This window comes from Hylobates moloch, unplaced genomic scaffold (genome assembly GCF_009828535.3).
Source record: "Hylobates moloch isolate HMO894 unplaced genomic scaffold, HMol_V3 SCAFFOLD_10, whole genome shotgun sequence".
Lineage (NCBI taxonomy): Eukaryota > Metazoa > Chordata > Mammalia > Primates > Hylobatidae > Hylobates > Hylobates moloch.
Genome location: NW_026652285.1, coordinates 77,423,580 through 77,444,212, shown reverse-complemented (window position 1 = coordinate 77,444,212; position 20,633 = coordinate 77,423,580). Strand labels below are relative to the sequence as shown.

General features: G+C 38.4%; 1 protein-coding gene across 4 annotated transcripts in view; it reads right to left on the bottom strand.

The window, feature by feature from the left end:
* The window catches only part of SLC44A1 (solute carrier family 44 member 1), a 208,733-nt gene that overhangs the window by 139,263 nt on the left and 48,837 nt on the right, over window positions 1-20,633 (bottom strand). For 3 of the 4 annotated variants that reach the window (XM_032164778.3, XM_032164779.2, XM_032164780.2), the window contains exons 2-3: window positions 13,397-13,486; window positions 2,948-3,090 (exon numbers count right to left, since the gene is read on the bottom strand). In XM_032164778.3, coding sequence (XP_032020669.1) covers window positions 2,948-3,090; window positions 13,397-13,486 — 233 coding nt within the window. Of the gene's footprint in view, window positions 1-2,947; window positions 3,091-13,396; window positions 13,487-20,633 lie in introns of those variants that run through there. The other variant, XM_032164782.2, reaches the window with a different exon arrangement.

Sequence of the window (20,633 nt, the reverse complement as noted above, 5' to 3'; positions counted from 1 at the left end):
CAAGCATTTAAATGTGTGCCTACTATGCTCTAGGCAGTGAACTAGGATCTGAGACATAGCAGTGAATCCAATATATCTCATATCTTCTCTCTTGGCACTTAGAATACACATTTAACAAATAATCAAAAAATAAGTATATAATTACACATATTACAGGATACAATGAGAGTACTTTTGAATATTGGATTTAAATTATGAGAACAAAAAGACCTCTCTGGGAAGTGACATTTATGCTGAGAGCTGAAGGATGAGTAGAGTTTAGCCATGTGCAGATTGGAAGGAATTTTTTTTTCTGATGGAAGAAACAATATTCATGAAGGTAAGAAAGAGTTATAGTTGAGATTTTTAGAGGACTCATTTGTTGACTTTTTCAACAAATATGTATAAAGGTCCTAGTAAGACCAGCTACTGTACTAGCGGCTGACAGTAAAGTATGGGAGAAAGTGATCAAGGTTAGGCTGAAGTACTAGCAGACAGAACAGGTGTAAAAATACTATATAGCTACACAAGGGCCTACAGTTCATAAGGAAGCAAAGAAGTATGAGGAAATAAGTGTAAAGGAAGGAAACCAATGCATTTTCAGGAGAAAGAAGAGGATGGAATGAAGGTGACAAACACAAAGACTGCTGCTTTTCTGTCTCTTTTCAGATCGAAATATTAGAGACTTATCTGAGAAAGGTAAAAAAAGAGAATGCTCATTTTTTTACAAAAACACTAATAGACAGAAATACTTAAGTAGGTTAGCACTAAAAAGGTCATACAGTAAGAGAAGATGAAGTAGAAATCAAAAATAAATTTTAAACATGTGTACATGAATTAAGGAACAGCTACACTTGGGAAACTATTTTCCCTCTATATGAATGGCTCTTGACTATGCTAAACATTCAGAGAATAGTGACCACTTTTTCAGAAGTATCCTCTCTTGGAAGAGGCCGAAAGGTACATAGAATAATCCAAGTATTTGCAGTCTGCTCCACTGAACAGATGAATCACCACAAGGTTAAATATGAAGAGTGGCATTTACACAAACTTTAAGGTGAGAACAGGCTTGGAGTCACACCAAGTTATGAAAGGAGCCATAAAAATGATTCCAATCCCATGTAAGCAGAAGACCTGAGGGAGCAGATCCCTTTTCTTCTTATCTCCTCAATTATCTAAATTGTAATTTTTATATTTGATACATGTCAGCAGCATTAAAGAATTAAATAATATTTTACAGAGTAGATGCTATCTACAAAAAAATAGTACTGTGGAACTCTAATATATTTGCAACTTCTATGAGTCTAAATTTATTTCAAAATAAAAATAAAAAATGGTAGTCTTGCTACAAGAAATAACATACAGTCTAAAATTTGCATTGGTTTCATGAAGCAATCATAAAGAAGAAGAAATGTAACAATTCTTCAAATTGCTAAGAGTCCAACTTTCACTTCTCTCAATGGATGCAGGTACATATCAAGAGAAAAACTCATCTTCTGGGCTGGATATTCTACAGCCCACCAGACATGTGACTTCGGGAAAATTACTTCAATCTTCCAAGCCTCTGTTTCACCTACTTCACAGGGTGGTATCACATGCTAGTTGACTTTGGGATGCTATACAAACACTCACTGTTGTTATTTACAATTTTGTTTATTTAAACTGCATTATCTGGCCGGGCGCGGTGGCTCATGCTTGTAATCCCAGCACTTTGGGAGGCCGAGGCGGGCGGATCACAAGGTCAGGAGATCGAGACCACGGTGAAACCCCGTCTCTACTAAAAATACAAAAAAAAAATTAGCCGGGCGTGGTGGCGGGCGCCTGTAGTCCCAGCTACTCAGAGAGGCTGAGGCAGGAGAATGGCGTGAACCTGGGAGGCGGAGCTTGCAGCGAGCCGAGATTGCGCCACTGCACTCTAGCCTGGGCGACAGAGCCAGACTCCCTCTCAAAAAAACAAACAAAACAAAACAAAACAAAAAAACTGCATTATCTTATCTTCATTAATGGGAGGAATAACGCTGAGAAATTATTTGGATTTCTTCAGGGTTGTGACATTATCAAATTAATCTTATACTTCCCACTAGGGGCCCAGATTTAATTGACAGATTTATATAATAATAAATACAGTTATTACATACTACCTTCCTGGAAAATGCTTTATAACAGACCTATAACCTTAAAAATGATACCTGCTTAGCCTTTTCCTATAAAGTGCATTAACTGGATTAGTTAGCCTACTACCTTAAAATTAGTTTTGTTAATTCTGAAGAACAAGTTAGATACTTAAAATGCCTAATAAGGTTTCACGGGGCATAAATATATAGTCTGTACAAATATATTAGCACCATACGTAAAATATGCTAGATGAAATCTATTTTCCCCACAGGTATTAAAAACAAAATGAAAGCTCTTTTGAAGAAAAAGTCAATTAAGTCAGGAATTTCATGAAATCTAAAAGATGAATATTGAGAACCCAAAGCAAATTTTAAAGTCTGACAAAATGTATCTTTTACAAAGTTGGAAACTGATGTATACTTATAAATGATACAACATAAAATATTTTTTATAATGTTAATATTTCAAAATCCATTATCATCCCTCTGTCTCCCATTAAGTATAATCTTAGAGGAAAAAATGTTACAGGGTTAAAACTAGTGTACAACTTAAAGGCTAATGAAAAAAAAAAGAGTAAAAGAATAACCTTTTCAAATCAAGCCTATACCCATTAACATGGGTAAAGGTAGCCCATTTTAACATGGTAGCTAATTCTGTTTCCTGAAGAATGTATTTGCAGACCAAAAAGAAGAATCATTCAAGGGTTCAGTGAAAAAAAATCAAACACACCAACAGAAGTCACATAAAAGTAATATTTGGTAAGATATTATCTTTAAAACAGTAAGAACAGCAGGATTTTCTCTGTGCCTCTTTCAAAGTTTCCATGTGTTCATCATTCAGCAAGTCTACTCACTTCCGCTGGGTGTGGTCCATGCCACTGTTTGGTATTGCTTCCAACTTTGTATTTTTCTGCCCACAGATATTTCCATAGCTGTCGTATCCTGACACTAGTCTTGCTGCTGCACCTGTTGCTATTGAAAAGCCACAAATAAATCCCTAGGAAAGAAACAGAAAAAAACATACAAATAAACCATTTCAATAGCCAACAGTCACTAGTTGATACGATAATGAGCTTCTTTTGTCTGCTGAAGGGAACAAAGAGCTATCTTTCCTTACTGCAAACACTATTCCACTGTTTTCCTTGGATTGCACATAAGCAGTACAAAGAAGTCCATAGGGAAACACTATTTACTACCATAACAAAACAAATCCCAAACTTTACATCATGAGGTCAACTTTGAATTTTATAATAATAATAATAGTAATAATAGCAGCTCCCCTATACAGAACATCTGCTCTGTGCCAGTCCGTGTACTCTTAATAGGTGCTTGTAGTACATTATCTCTAATCCTCATGATGAAGAAACTGAGGCCTAGAGACATTAAACAAGTTATCCAAGGCCATCAAAGCTAGTAAAGATCAGAGCATAGAATCAAACCCAGCTTCCCTCATTCTTTAGTTTCATTTGGTTGTAAAGGGGTTCCGTTAAGTGAACATCAGCAAAGGATGAAAGAAAAAAATTCAAAGAAAAATAGGAACGTGGGTTTTGAATCATTATCGCTTCAGTGCACCCAATACTTCTGTTTCCTTCCTGCAGTAAAGCTATATACCAGTCAAAGAATTACATCGTGAAGCACTGCCATGCTCTTCATATTGAAGACTGGAGGAGAGTAAGGCACTGGCTTTGTATACTGCAAAGGTCACTTCATTTCATGGGAATATGCTTCATCACAGTACTAAAGGCAAATGGTAGATACTTCAGAAGCACATTATGCCTTGCTAAGTCAAGCATGCACTGACTAAAACAAAGCAATAAAAGCCTACACTTGACAGCAAGCTACTAGCCAGAAGAACAGAAAGTGAATCACTACTGATAAATTGATTGTATTGGGGGGAAAGACTGAGGTTAAGAACTATTCTTTCAACCTGATCATTAAAAGGTTACGTTTTTATTATCTTTAGTAAACTGGCTAAGAAGGCAGAGACTATCATTATTTAATTAATCACAGCCAAGTATCATGAGTAGTACTTATGTAAATAGCCCTGCTAGATCCAAGGCCTACAGTGGAAAATACTATACTCATGCAATTCCTCAGAGAAAAGTATTTTCCCTTTAAATATTCTGTTTTCTAAATAAGCCATGTACGTTCATTGTGCAGGTAAGGGAGCTACAAGGAAAGAATAGAGAGCATAGCTACAGTCAGTAGAAACTTCTTGAAGCTATACTTCGTAAAAAAGTAGACTGAGAGTAGGGACTAGCCCTGATTTGCTACTCACTAGCTTCAACTTTCTGTCTCAATTTACTCATCTGTAAAATTGAGATAATTGTAGCTCATTGGGCTATTGTGAGGATTAAATGATGTAATCCAGTAAAGTGGTAAAAAACCTGCCTGGCATATAGTAAGAGCTCAATAAAGTCTTAGCTATTATAGTTGTTAGCTACTATTATTAGAAATGAGAATATGCTATAAGGGAAAGATGGTGGGCTTTGGGGTCAGAAAAGCCTGCGTTATCAATGGAATACTGATGACATTTTCTTCTTGGGTGACCTTGGACAAACTTACTTAATTCTGTGCCTCAGTTTGCCATCTATAAGCTAAAGTTAAAACCACTTACCACAAAGGCTGTTGTGAGAATTACATGAAATAATACATGTTACATGTAAAGTGCATGTCTCAATACATGTTAGTCTCCTTCTGCCTCCAAGCAGCACAAACTGCTAGCAGTAGGGTTAGACACAGCTGGTCAGTACTTACTCATTCACACTCACCCTGTTGCCCCTCTCCCCCTCTCCTGACTCCTCCAAGGACACCGTAGGGCAATCAAACCCACCTCAGAACTTCAACCCAATACTAAGACATGGAAAAAAAATATTTAATCCTCTGCATACATATTTGCATATTTACATGTGTGAATCAGCATGCCATTTTAAGCATATCTTTGAATTCCAAATTAGGAAGCCCTGTGCTGAGTAAAAACTAGAAAAGGAGGTTTAGTATTAGGAGGTTTAATAGCTAACCTTTCCAACACATTTTTTTTAAGATGGAGTCTAGCTCTGTTACCTGGGCTGGAATACAGTGGCGCGATCTCGGCTCACTGCAACCTCTGCCTTCCAGGTTCAAGTGATTCTCCTGCATCAGACTCCTGAGCAGCTGGGACGACAGGCATGCACCACCACATGCAGCTAATTTTTGTATCTTTAGTAGAGACAGGGTTTCACCATATTGGCCAAGCTGGTCTCGAACTCCTGATCTCAAGTGATCCATCTGTCTCGGCCTCCCAAAGTGCTGGGATTACATGCGTGAGCCACCGCACGTGGCCTCCAACACATGTTTTAACAAGAAGACTCAGATTAACGGTAAGGGAATGGACTTCGTATTCAGAAGACCTGGATTCAAACCCTCACTCTGCCAATTACTATCTGTGTAATTTTGATCTAATTAAATACTTAGACTCTGTTCCCTCCTTACCTCTAATACAGAGTAATACCATCTATTTCACAGCCTAATGATGAGAACTAAATGAAATAATGCATATCCAATCCCTAGCTGAATGTCTGGTACATGGCAGGTGATCAATAAATGGTAGCTGTTAGTGGTGAATTTGAATGGGAAAGTCAGACTAAAGAGGTTAACAACAGTAATTGGACACTAACAAAAACCCCTTTGGTTCTCTATTTTAGAACAAAAATTTCTAGGGGGAACAGTGAGAATGTCAGTAATTTTCTTACCGTACAAAAATATTTTCAGGCCACAATTATAATCTTCTTTCACTACTAATCTAAAATAGCAAAGTTGTTACATAATTAAAAGGTTATGTCCTTCTTTTACTTTTTATAGGAATTTTCTTCTTATGTTTGATAAGTACATTGTGTTACAGATTCCTTTAAGTGGTTTCTGATTTCCTTTTCTGACTATTTTTAACAGTACTGTTGGACATGTGGGTTTTTTTCTTTATCATCATAAGCCACCTCACAACCCTCTCGGATATAGGCAGGGGTATAAATTGTAAATGTTACATATATATGCTAAAATGGGACACTGACATATTTTCACATAGGCCACTTAAACTTCTTAGCAGCTTCCAGAAGCATTAGAGAGGGTAGGAAGCTGCCAGGGGTGGGGGGTGAGCAAGGAGAATAATAAGCTAATAAGATGAGAAGAAACCATGACTATTATCCTAGGGACTTCTCATATGGTACAAGCACTGACAATGGGGAACTAGGCCAAATATAATTAAAAATACAATCTCCTTAAAAAGAAAAATTCTAAAATCCAAATGTGGGAAGCAATATGGTTTCAGAAAGGAAAAAATGTGGCACATGAAATTAAAGTGGGGTGAGAGAAACTTTACAGAATACACTCAATAGTTTAATGGTTCAGCAGAGAGAGAGGGAAAAGGCATTGAAAAGAAGGAAAAATCACATTAATGAAGCAAATGATAAGGGGATAAGGATGGAGTAGGAAGCAATCTTAGAGAGAAAGTAAGACTATTAGCAAGGAAGAAAACCATGGCTAAAATGTTCAAATGACTGAGCTATGGAAGTGCTTTCAGCACTGCTATTTTAAGAGACAGAAGAGGAACAGACAAATTTATTCACAAATAGGAGGTGACTCAAATCAGATGAAGGCATACAGGGACGGTGGGTCAGAGGCATGACCTGGCAACTCATAAGTACCGACTGCCTAAGTGGGAGAAAGACAATTTGCTCATTAATGAACTGTGCTCATTTCCCTTCATATCACAAGGTCTAGTTGTACCTAAGTAAGGGCTTTTGCTTAGTTTTATTTGCTATTAGTAAAAAAAAAAATAGGACACACTTTTATTTCACAAGCATGTTTGAATTTTACACATAGAGCTTTTACTAAGTAACTGAGCAAAGCAGAAGGGCTAAATTTAGTTTTGAAAAAAATGGTCAACAAAAACATGTATAGAGTGGGTGGGAGATGGTGTATGAATATGGCAAAATGTTTCAAAATAAAAAGATAGGGAAAAAAGGAGTTCTGCTTAAAGCCCTCTCCTCTGGAATTAATGAAAACATATATTGGCTCTCTTTTTCTCAGATACCACCTCCTTCACTTCACCTCTATAAAGCCCGTATCTCATCAGTGCTTGGGCTTGAGCTCATAATAACTGATTTGTAAAATCTTGGAACATTTGCCTTCTGTTTCTCCTCTTTTGAGAGCCTTAAGATACGGAGGGCTATTAGGACCCAGCAGATAGGGCAGGATTAGTATCCTGCCCTAGAAAAGGCCTGATGCAGAGTGAATATTTATGTAAACAAATTAAACAAAATTAATTATAAACTTGTATCAATCTGTCAGATTTCCAGACTTTTAAAAAAATGTAATAGGATGCCTCTCTCTAAGAATGAGGAAAGAAGAAGGAAAAAAAAAAAAACAATGAGGCCAGGAGCAGTGGTTCATGCCTATAATTCCAGCACTTTGGGAGGCTGAGGTGGGAGAAATACTTGAGGCCAGGAATTCGAGACCAGCTTGGGCAACATAGTGAGATCCTGTCTCTACAAAAATAAAAATATTAGCCAGGCGTGGTGGTACATGCCTGTAGTACCAGCTACTCAGGAGGCTGAGGCAGGAGGATTGCTTGAACCCAGGAGTTCAAGACTGCAGTGAGCCATGATCATGCTACTGTACTCCAGCCTGGGCAACAGAGTGAGACCTTGACTTTGGGAAAAAAAAAAAAAAAAGAATGATAGAAAGTCTAGGGAATAACTACTCAATAAGCATTTATTGAGCATATACAAATGCAAGGTTTACCCTAAAAGAACTGAAATGTTCTCAAGAGGGAAGAAAATAAAGGGTATGAGGGAGTGAAATCATAGGCTCAATTTCATGGGCAGCTAGAACAATGAAAAGAACACAGACAAAGAAGACTGAAAACTGACTCTCGCTTTGCCATGAACACTCCTTACCATCATGAGCAAGTAACTTTTTATTCCCTGAGCCTCAGTTTCCTTATCATCACAAGGATAGAATTAGATGGATCTCTAAAGCCCTTCCTCTTCAAAACTATTACGATTCTAAGGGAAAGCAGACACAGAGTACAATTTTTAAGAGTATACTTGCAGGGAGAAGTTCACACCCGTTTGGTTTACTACAGTGACTGAGAATAAATAAAGCAAAAGCAGATTAAAAACAAATGAATTTAACTGAACTACATACTTAAAAATGGTTAAAATGGTAAATATTATGTTAGGTACATTAATAGGTAATTATCACAATATTAAAGAAAGGAAACAGACTTAATAGAAAGTGGAAAGTCATTTGGATCAGGTAACCTTATGGTAATTTTTGGCATGTTGTTGTTCTTATTTCTGTGATCCCAACAAAGAACAGCCCATCAAACAGGTGACTAAATACTGCAGTGAATCTCTCACTCTGTTCTGCATGCTCAACAATAGTTAATGAGGTAGAAACATCATGCCCTGGGAAGTAAACCAATGCTATAAAATAGAAAAGGTCCTTCCTTGAAAGCAGTCTGAAGGGACAAACTATAAGATGATGTCCCCTAAATCCAACTCTAGTCCAGATCATTCTCCAAGATTCCAACTTTGCATTTCCAACTGCTTCTCCTTACTCATAAATTCTACATGACCACAACTCATTTTCTCATTCCACACTTCCCTTTCCTCCATATACTCTATCTCCATTGGTGGCACCACTTATCTACTAGATGGCACACACAAGATACGAAGTGGAAGACTGCAGTCTCCTTTCTCCATGCTTCTGTCCCTCACCCTAGCTTCCTAACACCACACTAGAGGAAGAGGTGATGCCAAGCGATTTGGTCAGAGCCTGAGATACTGATGAGACCACGTTTCACTGGCAAGCAAGGTTACTGTGTCCTACAGGTACGTGTTCTGAACAACTTTTTCTGTTGTCCTCAATTCCAGGCAAGAGTGGGGTCTACCTCTTGAGGTCTCCCCTTCTCCCTCTTCTCTTCTGGGTTCAGAGCTGCCACTATGTAATCTTAGACAGTTATTGAGCTTATCTCTATGCCTCTGTTTCCTTCTCTGCAAAATGGGAATGTGACAACAACAGTGTATATGTCCTTGAGCAGGTGTGGGAATTAAATGAGTTTCTATATGTCAAGTGCTAAGAACAGTGTCTAGCTCATAGTAAGCAGCAATAACTACTAGGGTAAGTAAGTTCTAGGGGGTCTCTGTATCTTCTATTTTCCATGGTAAGCACTCTTGTTAGGGCCATCCAGCCTCCCCCCTTCTTGCCTTTTTGTGGTAAGCTGATCTGGGCAGAGTTCATCCAGGTAGATCTCCATTCTCTCTTCTTCTCCTTTTCTGACAAATACCTCTCCTTGACACAGAACGAAGTCAGACCATCCTAGATGGGAAGGAACTTTAGCCTTTTGGGCCCAAGCTTCATTCCACAAGTTATTTTTACCAGGGAGTACCTTATTGGGCGTAATCGGGTATCTACTAATAAAGTGGTGCTTTATTTATCCATCCCATTCTTGTTTCCTGATGTGTACAGAAACCGTGGTTGAGAACCCAAGAGAAGCTGGGGTGGGATTTGAGCTGAGAAACCTATCCTGAACCCCTAACACAAGAACCTCTTAGTCATCCTTTATCTGTCTCTCACTTGTCTGCAACACTGATAACACCATTGATAAATGTTATGGATCCTAATTCTTCAATCTCTCTCTTCCTCTCCTTTAGCACTACTTTATTTCAGGTTTTTCACCTCTTATCTGGACCATTACATCAGCCTCCAGAGTGATCTACCTGAAACCTCTTTCCACCTTCCACTTCTTGCTCAATACTTTTCAGTGGTCTATCTGTGCCTATAATAGAGGGTCTCAACTTTGGCTGAACACCAGGTTTGCAGAGATTATATGCAAATCACTGAGGTAGGGCTGAGGAATTAGGTGGTTTTTTTTTTTGTTTTTTTTGTTTTTTTTCAGAAAAGATCCCAGCTAATTCTAGGCTGGGCACAGTGGCTCACACCTGTAATTCCAGCACTTTGGGAGGCCGAGGCATGCAGATCACCTGAGATTAGGAGTTCGAGACCACCTGGCCAACAGGGTGAAACTCCATCTCTACTGAAAATGCAAAAATTAACCAAGAGTAGTGCTGGGTGCCTGTAATCTCAGCTACTCAGGAGGCCCAGGCAGGAAAATCGCTTGAACCTGGGAGGCAGAGGATGCAGTGAGCCAAGATCGCAACCTGCACTCTAGCCTGAATGACAGAGCAAGACTCTATCTCAAAAAAAAAAAAAGAAAAAAAGAGATCCCAGCTAATTCCAATGTACAGCTAGGGCTAAAAACCCCTTGTTTACTACCGTAATGAAATATACAAATTTATATTTGTACATTTATACAAATGTGCAATGTTACAAGTAATTTTTTGGAGCAGAGTTAAGTATATGCCCAGTAATTCCAAAATAGTGATGAAAGTTCAAATGTAGAAGATAGCACTTAAGAAGGCTGATAGCAACTTGCTTCGAAAAACGCTCCAAGTTCTAGATAACTCAAGCATTAGAAAAACCTTGAAACTAAGGGAAGACATAAAAGAGAAGTACAAATATTGATGAAGAGATGAACATGTATAAGATTTAATGGTAGAGATGAGTGAAAGATGACAAGATCTTAGAATATTTAAGAACTAGACCATAAGTATCAAAAAATGAGCAAAAAACTGCAAATAAAGTCAGAGAATAAAGGTATGGTTTGAGTGTCAGGCTGCAAGATTACTAAGAGGAAATAATCTGTAAGAGAAGCAGACAGCTGGGCCACTCGATTAAAAGGACATAGCCAGAAAGTTCCAGTTCCTATTCTATCTTCGCCACTTATTTTCAACAGTATATTCTTAGACAAGCTAATATTTAACCTTGCTATACTTTGTCTATAAGCAGGGGATAAAACCTATTTCATTGAAAAAAATTAAAAAGGTACATACCGATCTATATATATATACACACACATACTAAAGTGTTGAGCATAGATTAATGCCCAACAAATGTTTGTTAAATGTTTATTTTAAAAGTACTATAGAATGAAATCCAAAGAGGGAGAAATCTTCTAAGAATCGTTTAAAACAAATACTCAGAAACCAAAAAATGCTGAATCTCTGTTGTGCCAGGGAATAGAACTTTGAGATTTCTTATTTCCACTTGGCAAAATACGGTGTTAGCTCAATTCCATGAAGGTAATCCATTAAAAGAATCATTCGAAAACAAATAATACTATGCCAACATTTAAAAGTACACACAGTGGGTCTTAATTACAATCATACTGAAATCAACATTATATTAATTACCATTGCATTAAAATGTTTCAGTAAACAAATAACTCCTTAGTCTCAAGTCACTCCCAAATCAGCCTATTAACATTAATGACTGCACTTTCCTGACCTATTTTAGCACAGAAAATCCAAAGCACCTCGGGTGGCATGGTATATGTTTTTGTAAACAATTTTGAAAGGTCAGCTGCTATTTGTCCCAGGGTTACATTCAGGGAGTGGAGAAAGGCTGTGGACTAATTCTGTTATCAAAGAATCTTTCTATGGCAGGGTGCAGTGGCTCACGCCTGTAATCCCAGCACTTTGGGAAGCCGAGATGGGTGAAATCACCTGAGGTTGGCAGTTTGAGATCAGCCTGGCCAACATAGTGAAATCCCATCTAAAAATTCAAAATTAGCTGGGCGTGGTGGTACATGCCTGTAATCCCAGCTACTTCGGAGGCTGAGTCAGGAGAATCACTTGAACCTGGAAGGTGGAGGTTGCAGTGAGCTGAGATCGCACCATGCACTGCAGCCTGGGCAACAAGAGCGAAATTCCGTCTCAAAAAAAAAAAAAAGAAATTTTTTTTCTCCACACGCTGCATAAACATTCATGTATGTTATATTTCAGCTGCCATTCCATTAAACTAAGTAAACTTTTGAGCAGTATCTTATAACTCATTAAGTTAGGAGACGGGTATTTTGACCTTTCCTAAATATCCTAAATTTGGTGAAACTGTGCTTTTATCTTTAAAATAAACACTCCTTATTTTACTGGATTTATCATATCTCATTAAAATGTATTGCTTTATTTTCCTTTTCTCAGAGGCAGAACTGGTACCTACAATTGTGCCTATTAGCCAAGATTACAGTTGTTCTGTGATTCACAAATGGCACTGGCCTGGTGGGCAGTCAGAGGAGACAAAGAGCAAGATTTTCCTAAAGAAATTCTATAAAAGGTATAGTAAGAAGGGGGTTAAAAATACACATGAGTAAGAACAAGGCTGCCTGAGGTACTGTAATTGCATTTTGAATTGTAGAAGACTAAGAAAGAGACAGCAATAATGTATCTGCATAGTCCCCTTGAGGAAGAGGAAATGGGGTGTTAGAAAACAGCATTGACCTGGAAGTGAACAGACCTGGACTCTGTTCTCAGCTCTGTCATGAACTAGCAGTGTGGCCTTGGGATAGTAATTTCCATCTCTGAGTTTGATGTTTTAATCTGTAAAATAAGGGCGATGGACTAGATGAGGATTTCCATGTCCTTTCTACTTCTAAATATCAGACTGCTTTAAAAATAGCAGTTTTCTATCTTTTTTCCAGCCTAGCACACTGGCAGGGACTCTAATGCCACTGAAGTCTGTGTCAGAAACTCTTGTAGGGCAGAGTGGGTATGCAATTGAATGTGCACATCCTTAATATCTTGTACCAGCAACTCTGCTCCTCCATTCTCTGTACCCACTGGAAAATCATCAGGTCCCTTGATCTCTAATTGAAAGATGCCACTCATTACAGTAGACACAGCAGGCAGCAGGGGCCATTGGAAAACCACCAGGTCCCTTCATCTCCAATCGAAAGATGCCACTCATTACAGTAGACACACAAGGCAGCAGGGGCCTAGCACGGGCAGAAGGAGGAAGGAGCAGTGAGCAACGAGCCTCCCATCTAGGAAGAACTGTGGAACACCAAGTCCCTGAGAGGAAATGACTGCCCTAAAGATAACCAACAAGTTGGTGTGACTGGGTTGGGTGAATATGCAGGGCTCGTGACTCATGGTCACTGTTTTGCTCACCACCCCATCAAGATCAACATTCAGAGACTTACGACAAATGATTTGCTTTCTGAAATGGTCTACTGAATGGCATATGAGTCCCAGCTGCTCCTTAATTTGAGCTCAGTTTTCATGTAGAAAAACAAATCAAGAGTGACACAAAATACCACTGAATTGTATGAGGACTGGTATATTCCACAACTGCCCTCATTAAACCAACTCCTCGGCATTCCCTTGGATCATGAGTCCAGTTTGGACCATCTGTGAGAGTTTCCTTACCATCCCAATGCAGAAGAGGATAAAGAGCAGCAGCCATGGTATGTCTGTGCAGCTACGGTCCTCCAGCGGCTTCCATTCTCGTTTGGAGCTCTAATTGGAAATACAAAATAAGAGAGTGTGAAATGTTAAGTTTAGTTAAAGTTAGAAGGGCACAAATACACCAGCTATAGCTAGAGCCCTTCTTTGCCAAACAAGTTTCTACTGAACCTTTAAGAAACAACTCAAATATTTGTCACCTTTTCTGTGACGTTTATGCTAACCCCCACAGCTAAAAACTCCACTGGCCCTACTCCCACCCCTCTTCCTGGCCAGGCCTGGTACTGAGTTCATCGCTTTTTTAGTCCCTATATTAGAGTTTTTTAGCAGGCTAAATTGTCATTCTTATTTGTTATGCTGTGTCCCAGCAGGCTGTGAGTTTCATAAGGGAAGAGACCAGGCTTATTTCTCAGCATCTAACATGATGCCTGAGGGTTCATAATATGCACTCAGTGAGGGCTTTTTAAAAATGAATAAATAAATGAATACACTCTTCCAACTTCAGTCTTAATGCTAGCTTTTTCTTTGTGTGTCCAGATGCTAAACTTGAAAAAAAAAAGTTAGAATGTGCTGTTTATATATATGTTCTCTTGTAGAAAAGATGCCCACCAAAATGGATTCCTATTCAGGCCGGGCCCAGTGGCTCACATCTGTAATCCCAGCACTTTGCGGGGCTGAGGCAGGCAGATCACCTGAGGTCAGGAGTTTGATACTGGCCTGGCCAACACGGCAGAACCCCGTCTCTACTAAAAATACAAACATTAGCCGGGCATGGTTGTGGTCTGTAATTCCAGCTACTCGGGAGGCTGAGGCAGGAGAACCGCTTGAATTCAAGAGGCGGAGGTTGCAGTGAGCTGAGATCGTGCCACTGCACTCCAGCCTGGGCAACAAGAGCAAAACTCCATCTCGAAAAAAAAAACAAAAAACAAAAAACAAACAAACAAAAAAAACGGGATTCCTATTCAGGGGTAGATTTTTCTAAGTCAAAAAAAAATTCAGTTTCTATAGACAGATCTGTGCAACTCCTAAACAATCCATGCATTTTCATTTTGTCCCTAGAAAACGTTAGTTTCTAGATCAAACACAGAGAATCCTGAACTACAGAACTAGCGGCATTCTAAAAGTTAACTTGCAAAGTATTGACTGGAATTCCAACTGCATTCTTTTTTTTTCTTATTTCAATAGTCTTAAGATGTCGGGTCAGCTCACAAATCCCTTTTAATGGAAATCTAACTGAAATAACCCCCCTGAGCTTTCTAATGAACAAAAATCCCTGAGTCTCACACCTTCTCCTGGAAAAAGTAAGCAGCGAAGGGAGAAAGAAGGTATCCTTGGGAAACCTATGGGAAAGGTTCCTCTGAGAAGGTTCAGGCCTCCAGTGGCTTCCGTGACAAGATCCAGGAAGCTATTTGGAAAAGGCTTGTCAGGAGGAAAGGGCATCAGCAGGAGGGGGCTGGAGATAAGGGAGCCATCTAGTACAATTAGTATATAGAGAGTGCAACCAGGCTTAGTTCTCTCTCCCTCTAAAACCATTGTGTTGAACTACGTATCCTTTGATAACCTGATGAAAACTACAGATTCTTTTCTTAATATGTAAGCATAGGCCAGGCACGGTGGCTCATGCCTGTAATCCCAGCACTTTGGGAGGCCGAGGCGGGTGGATCACCTGAGGTCGGGAGTTCGAGACCAGTCTGACCAACATGGAGAAACCCCGTCTCTACTAAAAATACAAAGTTAAATGGGTGTGGTGGTGCATGCCTGTAATCCCATCTACTTGGGAGGCTGAGGCAGGAGAATTGCTTGAACCCGGGAGGCGGAGGTTGTGGTGAGCCAAAATCATGCCATTGCACTCCAGCCTGCACAACAAGAGCACAACTGCATCTCAAAAACAAACAAACAAAAAAAGTAAGCATATATTAACATAATTTTCATAAGAATTTAGGGAATTCAAACCCCAGATTAAAAAACACAACTTTAAAATATCTGCCTATCAACAATGAGGGCAGAGAATTGGAGATAAAACAATTTCTTCCTAACTCCTAAAGTGTTAAACAAATGCTTTATTATTGCCTTACACTGTACAATTGTTATGAACAGAACAAAACAAAAAACACAACCAGTTAGCTTGTTCCCAAACACCCACACAGAAAACAAAAGAGCACTAGTTAGTCATGGAAAAAAACCTTACCCTAAGACTCTAACTAGCATTAAAAACCAAGAATGAGTAGGCAGTTTTTTTTCCAGAGGAATGCAGTACTGTGGCATAATAGATGAAGGACTGGTTCTCTCCCTGGCTGTGTCATTAGTTAGCTACATGACTTTAGATAAATTGCTTCATATCTCTGGGTGGCAGAAAGGAGTTAGTCTGGATCTCTTAGGTTCCTTCCAACTCTAAAATCTATGATCAAGAATGCACTTTTGTGGAAACTTTGTTATGACGAGGAAAAACTGCAAAATAATTTGACATAATTCTCTGTATTAGTCATATAAGAATGCCTGTATTGTGGTCTGTATTTTGGAAGACAGTTGTTCACAGTGTGAATAAAGAATGTTTCTGTGTATTAAATAATTTCAGTCTTGAATAATACCCATTACAGTAAAACTGCTTCCAAACAGAGAATTTGGACACATCTTTGATATTCATTGTATTTACTCCATGGTAATTTATAAAGCAAAAGCTACTTTGAAATGCTGTATTTGTTTATCTTAACAAACAGCATGTATGGGGAGGGAAGAAAGGGAGAAGCCTCAGGTTGGTTGTGTAGTTTCTTTATCCCCAACTATTTTCTTAGTATTTTTACCTTAGACCAACATTCAGTTCATTAATGCCTAAATTTTCATCTATAACATACAGAGATAGTTCATTTTTGACCAGAAAAATACAAAGATTCAACTTCACAACAAGTCCATTCAACTTGCTGTGGGTCACTTCTGTGCCAAATACACAGAAATTCTTTCACTGGAAATAAGAAGTGGAGACAGGGTAGGAGTTACATATAAAAAATATTGACATATAAAAATATGTATATATTACATATAAAAAATATTGTGGAAGAACAAAAGTGATCACCCTCACTTGGACAAAGGAACACTTAGCAGAGGAGGGGTGGCTTACTTCACAGGGCTGTTTTGAGAAGTAAATGTCAGCACCTGTCACACAGCATGCACTCAATTCTTGGTTATTATTATTATTCATCAATACTTTTCAGTTAACCCTCTCTCTGTTACTAAAATATCCTTTTACCAAGTGGACCTTCCCATTAAAAAGGATATAAAGAATATTAAACTCTTTTTCCCTTATACTTACTAAAATTTTGACTTAATGGTGGCATATTTCATTTTAGCTGCCATTGTTAATGCCATCAGTTATTGATTACTATTAATCAGACATTAGACTCAAAGCTTTACAAACATTATGTCTTCTACATTCAAAACAGCTCATGTAAGTATTGTCTCTATTTCACAGATGAGGAAACTCAGGCTCAGAAGTTAAATAATCAGCCTAAGGTTTCACACCTGCACAATCAGTCTTTGCCCCTCCCCCAAGTCTGTGACTCCAAAGCCTATTCCAGTAAGACTATTTTTTATTTGCACTAGTTAGTAAAAAACAATAACCTCAATTAGTTTCTCCTCACATTGAAAAATTTGGGAGCCAACTCAATAATTTTAAATCCTGTTGGTACAGGGAAAGCAAGTGAGATGTGTTATGAGCCATGAAGTTTCTCAAGTGAGTCAGAAAACCCAAGAGCTGAAAATTTTTAATAATTCTTTAACAGATTTAACCAAGTGGCAACAGGATTTAATGCTGTTTCTTCCAATTAAAATTTTATATAGACCTAGCAAAAGTAAACTGTTTTGCAACAGCACTTTTTAAATGTGATTTTACCCCTTTCTCAGATTCTACATGAGATTAATACCACGCTTGGCTGGGCGCGGTGGCTCACGCTTGTAATCCCAGCACTTTGGGAGGCCGAGGCGGGCGGATCACGAGGTCAGGAGATCGAGACCACGGTGAAACCCCGTCTCTACTAAAAATACAAAAAATTAGCCGGGCGTGGTGGCGGGCGCCTGTAGTCCCAGCTACTCGGAGAGGCTGAGGCAGGAGAATGGCGTGAACCCGGGAGGCGGAGCTTGCAGTGAGCCGAGATTGCGCCACTGCACTCCAGCCTGGGCGATAGAGCGAGACTCTGTCTCAAAAAAAAAAAAAAAAAAAAAAAATACCAGGCTTTCAGTAAATGTTAGGTCTCTCCCCTTCGCAGGATCTTGCAGTTTAGGAACTAAATCGTACCAAAGTAATCATATAATCGAAGCCTTTAGTGAGAGTGATTGAAACCCAGAGAAGGGAAGGGGGTTGCCCAAGGGCATACATTTATATTATCTATGACCGTATTTGATTCCTAAAACAATTCTGTTAATTACTATATATATACTCCTGACTTTTCTATTTTATAGAATAGGAAAACAAAAATCAAAGAAAACAAGTGGAAAATCTATGTCTGAAACCTGAGTCCTCAAACTCTAGCAGAAAAACAGAAACTATAAGACAGGATCCAGGGATACTAAAAACAAACAAACAAACATGGTAAGAAAGATGAAGAATGCCTTTCTCAGGCTCATCAGTATACTAAACACAGGCAAGGAAAAAAATCAGTACACTCAAAGACAGGTTAACAGAAATTATCCAAACTGAAACACACACACACACACACACAGACTCAAAATTTAAAAACCAGAATAGAGCATCCAAGAACTATAGGACAATAACAAATGATGTGACATATGTGTAATTGAAATCCAAGAAGAAGACAGAATGAGGCAGAGGAAATATTTGAAAAAAATGAATGCAAATTTTCCAAAAATAATGAAAGAAATCAAAGCACAGATCCAAGAAGTTCAGAGAATCCCAAGCAGAATAAATACACAAACACACACCCCCTACACCTATTATACTCAAACTCTTGAAAGCCAAAGATACAAAGATCTTCTTGAAGGCAGCCAGAGGGGTAAAAAAAGACACATCACATACAGAAAAACAAAGATTACAGTAGTCTTATTGTTAGAAACTATAAAAAGTAGAAAACCACAGAATGACATCTTTAAATCGATGAAAGGAAAACAAAACAAAACAAAAAAACTACCAACCCCAAATTCTATGCTGACAGAAGATATCTCTCAGACATGAACACTTTTCAAACCAGAAAACGTGACAATTTATTAGCCACAGACATGAACTGTAAGAAATGTTAAGCAAAGTTCTTCAGGCACAAGGAATTGATACCAGACAAACTTGGAGGTACAAAAGAAAGATTTAAAAGACTTCCAAAAATGGCTAAAATGAAGGTTTGAGATTTTCCATAATAAAAAGTTTTTTAATGTTTAAAAATAAGTGTGTGAACATGTACAGGCTTTTTTTGCACACATACACAAGGTTAATAATCTAGAAGGCAGAATTACAATTTCTAATACTACTACTGGAGAATTAAAGAACAATTCTAAGTCAGACCACAGCTGGAATATACCTCTTGTTTGTACATTTGTATCCTTAAAGTTAGAGAGGAACAATGTGTAACACCTTCACATGCCTTCCTATATTTTGTACAGCATAGATATCTAATTTTTTAGCTTCCATGGTATCTCTTATAGAAGTCATAGTACTACTATATCTTAGACTCCACATTCACTATGAGCCCTAATAACTAAACCCAAGACCTTCTGGTGAATTTGATATGCTATAGTAAGGGTGTATTTTTTTTAGTAAATAAATCTGTAAAATGTTTTAATCTAAATTTCCACGCTATTGCAAATAAAGACACAGTTGTTGAATAAATGTATTTGTAGGTAATAGTAAAACACAGACGTTTTGGTAAGTGATATGTAATAAACAATTAGGTCAAATTAGCCATCACTGGAGGGATCAACAGTAATATGGCAGGCAGGGTGGGCCAAGGCCAGGGGGCCAATTAAGTAGGAAAAGGTCTGGCAATTATGCATCAAGTGCACAGAATCAGGCCAGGCAGGCAGGATTAGGAAGGTATCGAAAGATCAGATAAGCATTATCAACGATCCAGATTACATACAAAAAGAGTTAACTAGGTCTCAAATATGGAGGCAGGTAGGGTCCAAAACCCTGGAAGTCAGAAGACATCTGGGTAATATCTAAAGGCAAAGACTGAATATTCCTGCTCCCTTTTCATACTCTGCGCTTACTGCCTGTATGACTTTATCCTAATTAAGACAGAAGTACAAAGCTTCCCAAAAGATTCTTATAAGTAATATAATAGGAGTACTACCTACTGCTATCAATCTGTCCTTCATACACCAGGTTTTAAAATAATGGAAAATGTGCTATAAAAAGGTTAAAGTCAATTATATGAAGTTGCTTGATTTTCAGAAAATATTCTTTTTTTTTTGAGACAGGATCTTGCTCATTCACCCAGGCTGGAGTGCAGTGGCACAATCACGGTTCACTGCAGCCTTGATCTCCCAGGCTCAAGTGATCTTCCCGCCTTAGCCTTCTGAGTAGCTGGGACTACAGTCACACAACACCATCCTCCGTTTTTTTTTTTTTTTAAACGGATTGGGTTTCACCATGTTGCCCAGGTTGGTCTCAAACTCCTGGATCAAGCCTTGGCTTCCCAAAGTGCTAGGATTATAGGCGTGAGCCACCACACCCAGCTTCAGAAAATATTCTTAAGCATTTCTTTGATTCTTCAAATAAATACTGGGCACCACATGAAATACTTGAGATGCAACAAGTAAGACAGCCCCTGAGCTCTAGTTTAAGTGGGAAAGAGACAAACCAAGTACTATGATAGCATGAGCTTTGCCAAGATAGAGACAGAAAAGGTACTGCAGGAATAGACATGGGGAACATTAAGGAAACGATTGTGAGAACTGTTGAAATTACCTCATAAACTTTTGCAGCTTATATTCTGAGGCAAACATTAAAATCATCTTTCAATGTCTAAAATAGAATGTGTTTTGTGCCCCCAAAACATTCTAAAAATTCTTGGTTGCTATCATGGGGAAATATTGACTACTAAATTAGAATTATTACACCCGGAAATGTTTAGTAGCAAACAGGACATTAAGTTGCTTTAAAAAAAAAAAAAAATCAGCCATTTCTCACTTCATATCAAGATTTTTTTATACACTAAAGATTTTGTGGTTCCAGTTAAGAAGAGGCCTTTCAGTCTCAGAA